The following is a 13,903-nucleotide window of genomic DNA, read 5'->3' as shown; positions in this document are numbered from 1 at the left end:
TGTCAGGAAGCCAGCAACATTACTCCAAATGAATGCTAATCTCACTTATTAATTTAAGGTGATAATGGAAAAAGGTGATAATGGAAAAATGGAAAAGTACAGCAACCAGAAGACAAACTGTCCTTTAAAGCATAGACAATGATTTTCTACAGCTCTTTTAAATTGCCTGGATAAACATGAAGTACAGTATGTATGACTATAAACATTCCCACATATTGTCTCATTGCTTCACCTTACCTGAGCCCATTGAGGACAGGCTTGCTTTTAAACCTGTCATATGTATATGGTCACTGATTCAATTTTATATGTCCCATGGCTCTCCACGTGTGAAATCAGAGAAGGTCCCCCGAGTGTTTGCTTGATTGCTTTCCTGGAAAAATAAGTGTTTTCCATGGGGTAGCCAAAGGTAATGATGTCACTTCCACATTCAATTTCGACTCCCGGTGGAAACATCATTTAGATCTCAATTATCCCGGTGGTTTTTTTCTTGCTCTTTTTGCAGCTGAAAGGCTCGAGGTGACTTCTCATTGATTTTCTCCCCTCGCCAAAGTCCATCTACCCCGTCAGATGAGGACACAATGCTGGCTTTGTTCTGACTGTACGCTGAGCATTTCCATTTATCTCTCTACGTGGGACACATTATCAAACTCTTTGGAAACATGGGAGCAATGGAGTGCCGCTGACAACTAATATTGGGAAACCTCAAACAAAAATTCTACCTTTTATGGTCCTAATAGTCCAGTCATATATCCCATCAGCATTTAATGGACTACTGCACAGTGGTTGAAAATGTGGACTCAAAAATGTTCATTCATTTGATTCACCAATGCAAATGGTGGTTTAGGATGGTGTGATTAGTCAAAACATTTATGGTGGAAGTGTTATAAAGGTTAACTTACTGGTGGAAATTACTAGAACTCCTCTAAGTGATTGCATGGTCAAAAAACTAATTTACTAAATATTGACCAATTTACATAAAAACCTGGGTCATGGGAACTTTGCACTAAAATGTTCCAATAGGCTTTGATTACTTTGTAAAACAGTGAAACACAGTATGCTGATCAGAGGCATGCATCTGTATAAGTTACACTGCTTGGATCACTCTCATTATGTGGACATTTCTAGATTTTCCTAGTCTGTCATCTACAAGTTCAACTCTTAGCAGAAGTTTTCCTCCTCAGTCAGCTGTGGAGAGCAGTGACCACAGGAACACCACTGGTTTGAGTTATGTTCTGTATCATGTATCTTGTGGGACAGTCCTCTTACTGTCTTTCTGCCTTTGCTTTCATTTTTCATTCTTTCCTTCTCTGATTTATCTTCTTGTCTGTGTACTCCAGTTCAAATACATATGGTTGACCATCAAAGTAAATGACTCACAACTCCTTTTAATATGGTCCACTGGATAACCATCTATTGCACTTAACATTTTTATTGAATTTCTTTACAAGACAATGACTGAAACACATCTCCTGTCAGTTGCTGCTGTTTCTCTTGCATATCCACTTGCTGGCAAGTTTCCTCAGAAGCAGATCCCCTATGCAGTTAGCTGAAACTAATCCAGAGAACTTCTCTTTGTGTTTACTTATTTGGACCCAAAGGCTTGCATTGCTTGCCCCCGTTTGCTTTTCCCAAATCTCTATAATGGAGGTGAAGAGTGCAAAGTTAGAATAGCATATAGTCAGAGCGGCAACAATTATAGGAGAAAGACTCAGGTTGATGTGTACTGGGATTTCCCTTGAAGCTGGAAGAGTTTAAGGAACTCTGTTTTGAATAAAAGTCAAAAATGTGATGTGATGATTCTGACAGCTGCCTGAAGTGCATCCTTTATATAAAGTGTAGATGATTAAGTCTGTAAAGATGCTACCAACCAACAACTTCATTTACTACCCTTTAAAATATTAACTGGTTTTGGCTGACACATTGAGATGGTGAGTTTTATTTCTCTAGATCAATGGAATAATAAAGTCTCACTCGCAGTTAACACACTATGGAAGAACTAAAGTCTGAGTCTGGATGTTTAACTTTAGTATGTGAGTCACTCTTTCAAGCAGCCTGTGAATTTTCCTGGACACCTGCACATGCCAAAGGCTATTTTTTGGACTGTGTAGACTCAATCTAATTTTCTACACAGTTATAACACACAAAGAGGCTCATTCAGTTCTGGCCAATGCTGAAAACATTTTCAAGATTGACAGTCTTCTTTGAGATGCTTGAATGAAAGTCTGCATTTAAAGAATATGAAACCATGCACAAAAGACATGTTTAATACAAGCTCAAAGCAAAGCTCTTCAATGAAGTCAATAAAAACCTCAGGCCATCTCTCTCAACAATGCCCACAGCACAGATAGCAAAGCTTAAAAATACTGAATCACGCTCAACACAATAGGCCTATAAGCATTAAGCCATGCTGCCTCAAACTACTCTGTCTGTTGTTAACAGATAGTACACTCATTTTTTCAGCAGGTAAAACTAATATCTGCAACCATCTCTTCCCCCGTTCCAGTCATTATGTAGCGACTCGCAATGCCTGATTGGATTGTATGAGAAATTAATTGGACTTCGGTGATAAACCAATGTAAAGAGAGGAGGAGATTCTTCTGTGGCAGGGTTTTTGGGTTGGAGGTATTGGGAAGTTCATTTTGTTAAAAAGACATTAGCAGATGAGGAGGAAGTGGCAAGAAGGCGAGAGGAGATAGCGACTTAATGAAAGTTTCCTTTCATGCCCCTCGGTTTCAGAGACAACTATTAACAAGAAGGAGGAAGATGAGAGACGTAAGACCAGAGAAGGAGATTCAAAAGTGCTCAGGAAACTCTACAGTTTAACAACTTTAGTGCAGCTTGCTACAAAGATGTATGGGGAGCCGGCATGGTCCGTTGAAACTTTTATCACCTAGAGGTAATAAATGAAAAAAAATCACCAAGCTGAGATCAATTTAGATAAGACTACAAAATTAACTAACTACCTAAATCTTTTTATTAACGATCAAAAACTGTAAAAACTCCAGCCAAACTCTTTATTTAAATCTTCAATTACGTGGAATTCCATCCAATATAGCATCGGAAGAAACCAGCTGTGATGTGTTGCATTTTAATATTGGTAAGTTGCGTTTTATGACTCCTTCCAATTATTGCAAATAAACAAGCCCATTAAGTAGCAAATGTCCCTGCTGGTCTCCAAACTGGATTCAACTTTGTGTGCATTTAGGAGACAGTTAGCAGTCGAGCTAGATGGCTTTACAACATTAAAACAGCAAGAGGTAGCTATTTCCTCCAGTGCAAACAGCTAAATTACACATTACAGAAAAAAATGTAAAGGCTGATGGAATCACTTCTAGGGATGTGTATTTCAAGCTATTATCTTAACTGATGTAAAGGATGTTCTAACAATCAATACAGTTAATTGTTAAAAAATGATGCACAACACAAAGTCTGCATTTTTCCCCACTGTTGTGCCCTCTATAAAAACAAAATAATGCCTTCACTTAAAATTGAGGAACACTTTTGTCACTATTCATCAAATGGCAAAACAAGTTTGAAATATTAAGTGAACCAAATGATGCTGCACAACTGTCACGCTTCATTTGAGGACATTAATTAAAATGGGACTAAACATGCTGGGCAGATATAGCACTTCAAACAAAGTGTAATGCATTTTTATTGTATTAACAAAAGGGCTGTAGCTGTAAATAGCTGTAGCTGAACATATTGAACAGAAATGAGTTTACACCAATCTCTCTGCAACAGACTTCAGTCTTACTGGTTTTACTTAAGATGATAAGGCTGCCTCAGCTACATGATAGGGGTAAGTTGAGTGCTGCTTGTGAGCACAGCAAAACAGTTTTTTCATGGAGCGCGATGGAAGAGAGGCGCTCGTTTATTGTGCATGTGGTCAGCACACACACTTTTAACTCCATCTCATTCAACAGATAAAAGCACCACCTGGTGATGCAACCTTCTACTACATCAAAACCTGACAATGTTACATCGCAAATCCCTCATCTTCTATGCTGGTTAATACATTTTTAATCAATTCAATTATAGCCATAGTTAAACTGATGAACAGATTATTGATTAATCATTGACATCCCTAATCACTTCTAACGTATTTATCCCCTTTAGTAAAGTAGTGAAGAGAAAGCCTTTGACTGATGAGGCAAAGATCTCCTGTATAAAAGGAAGAAGTGTGGATCTGTGAGAAACGTGGATTAATCTTTAAAAAGGTGATGTTTTAAAAAAAAAACACCAAAAAACAGACAAGTGACTGATGCTCTGTGGGAAATTCTGTCTAAATTCCTCTGGATGATGCCTCACACACGCCATGTGTAGTCGGGAGGTTGATGTATGACCTCTTTCATGCTCTTCCCCCAATCAAGACCAGTGATCTGTCTGATCAAATTAGCCCTGGGTGCTGCATCTGGATGTCCAGGCTCAGCTGTGCGTCTCTTTCCTAAATCACATGCCCTTGCCGGGTGAGCGCGGGGTCTTGTGAGTCGAGGTGACCTGTCTGACTTTAAGACGGCATCCTTGATCAACAGACAGCTGCTGTCTACACACACGCATACGCACATGTCCCTGGAGCAAGCGTATTTCTGCCTATGGACTTGTTATATATCCTGTTTGTTCAAGTATCCATCACTTAAAATATTTGGTGTATGACATACCATGAAATATGTCTAGTCTCGCCTCACTTATATCAACATTTCTGTACTAAATAAAAGCTCCTAAAATAATGTTTCTAATTCTGATTCCCTGCTGGGAAACTGTGTTTTATTTCTGGATATATTAGATTGCTTAGAGAAATATTTCTATGTCGTGCCAGACACTGAAATGGCAGAGCAGAAAAAGAAAAGCTTTAGCTGTAAAAAAAAATCAAGTGTACATGTCCATGGCAAATATTTATTGAGGAGTCACTAAATTAATTAAAAACTGCATGGCTATTAGGTAGAGTGGTATGAGTGTTCTCAAAATTAATTGGTGTTAATTAAAGTTTAGGTGAGAGGAGAGAGGTAAGAGGATTTCTAGTGCAACCAAGCACCAAATAGAAATACGTACTGTCTGCTGTACGTGTCTTAACATCAGTATTTTACCTGCTCCAGTTTCCAGTGGAACTCGGCAGGTCTGAAGGTGTCCACCTGAGTGAAATCTCTCCTCAGTAGGAACACCAGGCGGCAGTTATGGACATAAAGCGAGTAGTGATGACGGTTCATTTCTGTAAGAGGGAGGGAGAAAGAAGAATAATCACCAGGGACCAAATCACCACGCCTACTCACTGTCAGGTGAAGCCAATCTGACATCCGGCTTTATGAAACCTCACGAAACCCGCACAGCACTGTTGGTGCTGTGTTCACAAAAATTAAAGATAGTTCAGTGATGAGGATAGTGTAGGCTGTGATATTAACTTTCATTTGAATATCCAATCAACTAGTTGTGATTATACATGGAGAAAATGCATGTATACATTATACATTTTCACGTATCCAGTTTTGTACTTAGGAGTGCTCTATGATTGGTTTGTCTGAATGGCTGTGCCTACACATAATAGATCATTTGAATAAGTCCTCCAAATGAAACCACCACATAAGTTGTTTGTATCACATCTCCAGAACGACCCATTGGGAGCGTAATATACCGTTTTCTAAAACCGTTACAAATCACTGTTTTATGATGTAACAACTCTGTGGTTAATGTCTGGTTAGGTTTGAGCACAAAAAAACACTTGGTTAAGGTTAGGGAAAGATCATGGTTTGCGTAAAAATGTTCACTTGAAATGCGTCTCCTTAAAGTTAGGCAACCTTTGTCATCATGGCAACAGTAAACACCATGTTACGTCTTTTTAAAAAAATGTCTTGACTTGCAGTTGGAAATGAGAAGCGAACAGCGGTCTCCTTTTTGTCATTTAACTAACTATCTAGCCATCCACCCAACCTGCCTCCTTCTAATAAGGAAGTCTCATATAGACGTCTGAACTGTGTCACTTCTCCGGGTCCTAATTACTACGGCCGCTAGATGTCTGTCACTCAAACGTAACTATGGGTCGTTTTTGGCGACTAAATTTACAACCTATAGGGTCGTTTTTCTTGAGAGGACAGGCTCAAACATTTACAGAAAGTCTCTCAACTCTTCTTTGTTGCCTTATATGGTGTTGTCCTGCGGTTGTAGCCAACATATACTCATATAGATCAGACAGTGTCAGCCATTATATCAACCCAATATTGTTAAGTGTACTTTCTTGTGTGAAGATACCTTACAGTTGATAAGAGGCCAGTTCACAGTGTAGTGATGCAAACATGATATAAAAACTAATTAAAGTTACTTCTAATGTGGACCTAATAATTCAGGAAATCCTGTCATACAATAAACTGAATATGAACTACCTTTTTGTTGATGGGGCCTACTAACTTCAAGCTCTACAGTACAGAGATCACATCTGAGGTTGACTGGGCCTCTAAAGTCTTGGCTTGACCAGACATCTCTCTTTGTGTTAAAAAAGTCAGCATTTGAATCTCAGTTAAATTGTTGGTTATGGCATAATGCATCAAAACTGCATGACATAATATGTGTTTTTACATATAAAGTACTGGCATTCAATGAGTTTTTAGTATCTCCATTTGATGATATGAGTCCTTGAATCCCATGTTCATACTCACCAGTCTTATCAGAGTTACAGAGCAGGGTTTCCTTCTCAGCTCTGAGCCCAGGACTGGGCCCGTGCTTCATCCAGGTTGCTATGGTGAACTGGTCTGTCAGGTTCTGGGGTACCACCCAGTCTGGGATTTTAGCTGCCTGACGACCGTCAAACCTAAAGATCAAGTCACTGTCTCTCCCGCTGTCAGTCACCAGGGAAGTTGTCCAGTTGGTGGCGGCGCTGGGGGCAGGGAGAAGGTCAGTGCTGCCTGAGGAGGCCCCTGGGGTCATCGCCGTGGGAACAAATAAGAGTTGCAACAGAAGAGGTGTCAATAACAATCACGGCAGATATGCAGTGTATATTGGCCTAACCTTGGCTATGATTACTTATGAGTAAGGCAGATGGCAGGGCTTAATATGTAATCAATGGGCCGAGATGGATAGAGGATGTGGGTATTGATTCATGGCAAATGAAACTGACTTTCAAAAGAAAAGAGATGCGAGTCATTGTTCACATATTCAGTACATAGCTCACCACTAAAATGTGCCTCTAAGGAAACCGAGAGGACAATTTGACAGAGTACTATGGTGACGCAAAGAGAAAAGACACAGCAAGGACTTGGCAAGAAGGACAGTGTGATGTGTGAATCAGCCAATCACATGAAATGTTTACAGCTGACACTTTTGTTCTATGATCTCTATATGTCCTGACAAAACACACTAATCATTACTGCATTGTATTGAGTCATTGCCATTCTCCTCTTCTCTTTAAAAGCGGCTCCATCATTCCTCTGATACAACAACCTCATTATGTTGAATCCTGAACAGTCTTTGTTTTCAAACTGTCACCTTGACAAACATTATTTTTGCCATGTCGCTCACCTTGCTCCTCAATGTATCTGACATGCCCTTACTAATCTATCCTCTGTGTGACAGTGAAAAATGCATTTCACGCGTTTAAACCACATTTATAAATCATTTGTAACAGCTTACGGATGGTAATAAATCAAAGCGATACAGGAACCATGCTGTTCAGAAAGAAAAAAAAATGGTCAATGTCAGAATTCACCATGTCTCCCTTGTCCAGGCAAACAACTGCAACATGCATCTGTTCATTTCTGCTAATAACACAACATTAGCACATTAATTGATGTTTTTACCCCGTCTGTAAAGCTCTGTTTTTCTCTACCTCGCATGCGTGCCAGTGTCGACGTTCTGACTCCAGTAATTAGATTCCCTCAGTAAATAAATACGCATCGACTTCTCCAGCACCCAGCTGCAGCCTTCTCTTTGCCCGATATCTTTGTACATTATCTCAAATTGATTGTGCTTTAAAAAAGCAATTACAATTTATTCTATTCGCTATCAGATAACGATTATGAGGTGCCTGAAAAGGACTCTTTAGTGGTAAACCATGCATGGACCGGGAGCTAGGGGAGGCAGAGAGGGGACGGTATGCATTCAGATGAGCTGGAATGGAGCTTGTGAAGGCCGTTAGTCAAAGATGATGACTCCAGCCCCCCTGCTGGAGGTGCAGTGTGGGCGGGGAGGGGGGAGCGGGTAGGCTCGGCTGCTTTGTTGGTGCTCTGGGCACCGGCACGGTGGCTCGGCTGCTCATCAGTCACTGAGGAAAAAGCGTGGCTGCATCTGGGGCGGCTAATGCCCTCGCTCTGTCACATCATTAGTGACACAGCTTTAAGTTGCCATTCTGGCGCCTTCATTTAGCATAGAGGTTTACCAGGGACACAAGCGGAGATAAGAAAGCTACATGGACCGTGAGCCTTCAGATATTGGGTTAAAAAGAGCAGAGAAAGGCGCCACAGGCCCTGTCTGACCCTGGTACTCCGAGTGTGGATTCCACTGATGCTTTTAGCAGCAGCTTACTTCTAATTCACTGCACTAACTTTCAGTTTGCCGCCTCAGTCAGAAGTCATCTTTGAACAGCCATCTACTGTATATTCTACATATCTACCACCATCCTAATAGCCACAGGTATAACTCTAATATAATTTACTGATTCATTTCAGAAAAGCACATTCAATCTCTTGCTGCTTGTCATTCTGGTCACACAAGCACAATTATGATATTCATAACACAACAAAGTCAGAGAGCAGAACCAACCACAGAGTTTCTGTAGGGATTTCTCTGAGTAGGTCTCTCTGTCGCAGCCTTTCCCAATGTGGCTGGTCTGCAGCTCCACTGTGGTCCTCACTGACGACAGCGGCCCACCACAGGTCTCAAGGTGCATCTTGGGAAACAGCTGCTTACTGCCTGTTCCTGGCTCGTAGTCCACTCGTTTATTCCAACCTGGGAAAAGAGGGAAATGGAGTGAGTGTTAGGGATGGCAGAGAGGGTAGATTCAACTGCAGAGTCTGTTCTCCTGGGTGGAAATGCCAACGAGGTGTAGATTATTATGTGAAATAATATCTGATTTTCACAAGCCTACTTGTTGCTTTTGTTATTGCACGTTTTCTGCCTCATTTTGCCCATTTAGGCGACCATCAAAACAAGACTCCATTTCCAATTTTTCACTGTCAGTGATATATCTGGCATCACAACTCAATATCCTTCTGGCAGAATGTGCCCAGCTAATGAAATTGCTGCATTGTTGTTGGAGTGCAGTGCAGTACCTGCATTAGCGGCAGTAGTCATGCTGTCACTGTCTGTCCCGTCAGCTGTGAATTGTGTTTTCTGTCCGGGCAGGCTATTATTCTGTGCTGCGGTGATGTTTTTGCTTTTACCTTCATTTTTTTTCCAGCCTTTGTGGTGTGAGTTACTGTTTGTCTGCACAGCCTCTCCCAGAGATAACAAAAGAATAAACTGCAAAATGATGTTGCCTGTTTAGTGTTTAGTGAATTTTGTTGACTGTACGCCAATCTCAGTCATTACCTCAGTTTCAATCAGTGTACCCAGCGTATAAGTTAAGTTTATTTTATTTGACATGGACATCACAATAGCATTGGAACATACAATTATGCACAAGCACTAACAGCACTGTATTTAGTGTTTGTAGCGAAATATAACACCTGTCCACAGGAGGCTTTTAAATAAATAAAAATTAAAATGGAAAAAAGGAAAGAGGAAATAAAATACATACATACACAAAAAATACAGTTGTGTCTATACAGGGGTATTAGGTGTGATAACAATGTTGTTTCTCTTTTAGCCATGATTTAACACCTCTATTGAAAACATTGAAATTCTATTGAATTTTCAACTCAGTGGGTAGAAAGTTCCATAGTTTTGATCCTTTAACAGAGAAGACTGATTGTCCAAATGAAGTTTTGCTTATTGCAATGATTTTTATTGTCTGGTTATATAGTGATATGATGGGTTTTAAAGTTGATTGTGAGGCTTGTGACCAGGTAGTGATGCAGTATAGTAGGTGTGAGAATATCATGGCATACATGTAGAGCCGAGCTGTGCTAAATGGAAGATACTTTCTATCTGACGCAGTTGAGACTTGATTTAACTTTTTTGCAAATATTATTTACTTGTTTATCAAATCTTAGACATGAATCCAAGATGATTCGTAAGTACTTGACTTTGTCAATCTCACTGATTACCTAATTCTTTATTTTTTACCATGAATCTTTCCTTTTCGTGTTTTTTACATATAGAAAAACAGACTGAAATGTTTTTTTTTTTACATTTAGTGTTAAGTGAAAGGACTGAAGATGTAGGGATTCAGTAAGCTGGTCAGCGGCCTTGCTAGATGTTATGACTGATGTATAAATGGCCGCATCATCAACATACATTTGGAGCCAACCCCAGGACAACTCTCAGGTAGGTCGTTGATATACAAGTTAAATAGCAATGGACCTAGAATGGGCCCCTGGGATATCCCCATGCTACTGGCACAGGGGGTGGACTTTTCCCCATCGACTCTCACAGATTGCTCTTTTCCCCTGAGGTATGAGTCAAACCCTTGTGAAACATTTTCAGAAAATTGGAATTTGAGAAGTTTGGATATTGACACACTGTGGTTAACAGTATCAAAAGTCTTTTTTAAGTCTAAGAAGACTGCTCCCACAGCATGACCTTCATCCAAAAGACATTTTATTTTTTATTTATTTTTTCAATTAGATTACAATATCTGTAATTGCTATCAACAGAGATTTCCAACATTTCCTCAGTCAGAAGCTGTCAGTCCAGTTACCATATTCTGTCATACAGAAGCATCATTGCATCATCCCTGTATGAAACTAGTTCTTTAAGAGCAAAATATACCACCTCAATATTAATTGGACACCCAATTCTCAACCACCCTGTCCCATCAATGCTGCTAGTGTGCACAAATGAGTTCCTATCCAGCCATCTACCTGTCTATCTATCTATTGAGTGTTGTTGGCTAATAGCTGGAGGCGTGAGCATGACACCGAGCTGACTGGAGAAGAAGGGAAACAGCTCTTTGTTGCTCACCAGCCTGTTAAATCTGCCACGTTTGCTTCCTAACACAATCACCACCTCGTGCTCAATACACAACCCATACACAGGTTGTATCTGTTTTGTAGTTGATTTACCCCCTCTAGACTGTGATTGCTGTGGGCTGCTCCAGCACCTTTACTATGGGATTGTCAGTAGCAGTGATGAGAACAGGCACAAACAATGATGCACTCTAAGTGGGAACAAAAAAAACATGCATGAGCACAAAAGAAAATACAAAAAAAACACAAAAGGCTTGGCTGTATCTTCCCCCCAAACACATTTATACTCCACACAGTTATTGTATATACTGAGCTCTATTGTACTGAACTCTGTGTATGAATTGTATACATCACCTTATTCTGCAGTCCCTTTTACACATTGTGACAATAAGCAGTGTCTAATGGCTAAAAGCTAGTATTGACTTAAAACGGATGGGTTAGTAACTGGCCAAATTTTAAGGGCCATCAGGAGTGACTGCAGACACACACTCAATGCACCTAACAATAGCAGACTGGCAGCAGCTAGCTGACCTTGGTCATGTGGAGAGATTTGTCACTCATTCTTCCACCATCAGTCAATGCTACAAACTTTGATAAATTTAGCCCAATGTGTGCTTAAAGGACTGGATCTTACGCCTGATTTGTTTTTTTTGCCTCGGCACATTGTGAAATATGCTTATTCAATTTCTGCCGAGAGTTAAATGAGAAGATAAATACCATCTCATATCTCTCTGTTCAATATGAAATGTAACCAGGTGACAGGTAGCTTAGCTTAGTATAAAGACTGAAAACAGCTATCTTGGCTCCATCCAAAGAAAAAAAAGCCAGTACTGGCACTTCTAAAGCTGCAGTCTCCACTGGTTGCCTTGCAACCTCACAGGGATGACCATCTTCCAGAAAGTCACTACTGCTAGCAAAGACATAGTCTGGCACATAGCCCCTGTATAACTGCTTTAAAACTTGTTTTTACGCTTCAGTTTTTGTATGGATGAAACAAACAAAGTATAGCACGTTTACAGTATTTATTGCCCAGCTACACTAAATGTCTCCTGGTTTCTGCTTCATATTGAATATAAGCACAGATATAGTAATGGTTTCCATCTTCTCACATCTAAATTTATCTGAATTATTTCAGAAAATGTTGAATCATTCCTTTAAGCAATACTAGATTTCCCAGCAATATTGAGGTGTGTTGACATCAACAGATGTGTTGATTATAAGATAAAATACAGTGTAGATGCTGGAAGAAACTGTCAACTTCCTCATTAATAGTCTTCTTCTATTACAGTAATTGATCTCATTTCTCAAAATGAATGCAGAAATTAATAGTTAACAGGTTCAGTATTTGCTGAATCTGTCTTCTGCCCTTTGGTTTTACTATGCCATGCTGAGTAAAGGAATGACACGGCACGTGTCAGATTCAGGTTGGTGAAAAGGTATAGCAGGTGCTCTGGTAATAGCATACCACATCGACACTGGCTCCACATATAGAGAGGAAGAGGAGGACGGGGCAGAGCCTGGTTAAAGATGCAGGGGAAGGAGTGAGGTAACATGGAGGGATAAATGAGAGGTAATGGGTTGAGGACATAGTGTGCATATAGATATGTGAGGAAGGGTTGGGTTGAGTTTGGAAGTGGGTTATTAAGGTTTATGGGTTAGAGAGCACTGGACAAACATGAAGGATATTGAAAGGTGCTGACTCTGAGGAGAGATTAAGACACTTTCACTCTCATCACCTCTTAATAGTTTTTAATCTCATGGAGTGAACACCTGAACTCTATTTGTCTGGAGGGGGCAGTGAACAGCTTCCACTCACTAATCCTGGTACTTTCAGACATATGGATACAAAGCGGTACTGTAGGCTTTCTCATGCCAGAGTGCAGAATTTACATATTAATACATCGACTGGCCAGCCTGACCTCTATGAGGAAGAGAGAATCAGCCTATCATAGAATTTACTGACACTTTTCATGTGTCATTCCCTTATCCCACTGGTTTTTAGCCATGCTAGCTTTGTGGCTCCAAGGATGGCAATGTCAGTTGACTGGTTGGTCCACCAGTTTGGTTTGATTGCCATGAAATTTTGTATAGGCACTCAACGTCCCCAGATAATTAATGTTAATGACTTTTCCTCAATCACCGCCATGAGGTCAAAATGTTCAATTATCCAGTCTTAACATCCACTACATGTATTGGCCTAAAACTTAGTACCTTAATTTAGACATTCAAGGTTGCCAGAAGATGTATCCTAATGACTTTGGTGGTCTCCTAACTGAATTGAATTTGTTTGGTTCACAATGAAATGTCTTGAGAACTATTGGATGGCTTGAATTTCAAAACCATAATAAACATTATTTGTTAACATTTTTCAATGTCAGCATGCTGTTAGCATTTAGCTCAAAGCAACACTGTACCTAAATAAAGCCTCAAAGAGGTGCTAGCATGGCTATGGACTCTAAGTTTGTTATGGTCTGTAGGAAATACTTGCTTTGCAATGTCATTACCTTGCAATATCTAATGTTACTGGAATGGTATAGTGGGCCAACAGATATGCCCAAGCAGAAAAGATTGATTGACATGTCTGGTTGATCGACATAGGTTCCTAAAAGAATGGGAGAGTACCACTCTGCAGCTAATGATTTCCACTCCTGCGTGTCAGGGGGACAAATGTATCAAGATAAAACTTTTTCAACTCCCCAAAAGTATTTTGGTTCTTTGAATTTCTGCCATCATTGCCAGCATGTGTATTACATGTCAACTAACAACAGCCATAGTCTCTTCATGTATCTTTGAGTGCATTGGACTAATGGTCAAGTTTCTTCATTTATTAGCAATTATGCCAACACAACATT

General features: G+C 40.0%; 1 protein-coding gene across 3 annotated transcripts in view; it reads right to left on the bottom strand.

The window, feature by feature from the left end:
* The window catches only part of LOC122983827 (calsyntenin-2-like), a 242,844-nt gene that overhangs the window by 50,343 nt on the left and 178,598 nt on the right, over positions 1-13,903 (bottom strand). For all 3 annotated transcript variants that reach the window (XM_044353950.1, XM_044353952.1, XM_044353951.1), the window contains exons 6-8: positions 8,746-8,931; positions 6,648-6,905; positions 5,088-5,209 (exon numbers count right to left, since the gene is read on the bottom strand). In XM_044353950.1, the coding sequence (XP_044209885.1) occupies positions 5,088-5,209; positions 6,648-6,905; positions 8,746-8,931 (566 nt within the window). The remainder of the gene's footprint in view (positions 1-5,087; positions 5,210-6,647; positions 6,906-8,745; positions 8,932-13,903) is intronic.

The sequence above is a fragment of the Thunnus albacares genome, chromosome 6 (assembly GCF_914725855.1).
Source record: "Thunnus albacares chromosome 6, fThuAlb1.1, whole genome shotgun sequence".
Taxonomy (NCBI): Eukaryota; Metazoa; Chordata; class Actinopteri; order Scombriformes; family Scombridae; genus Thunnus; species Thunnus albacares.
This window is presented reverse-complemented; position numbering and strand designations above follow the sequence as displayed.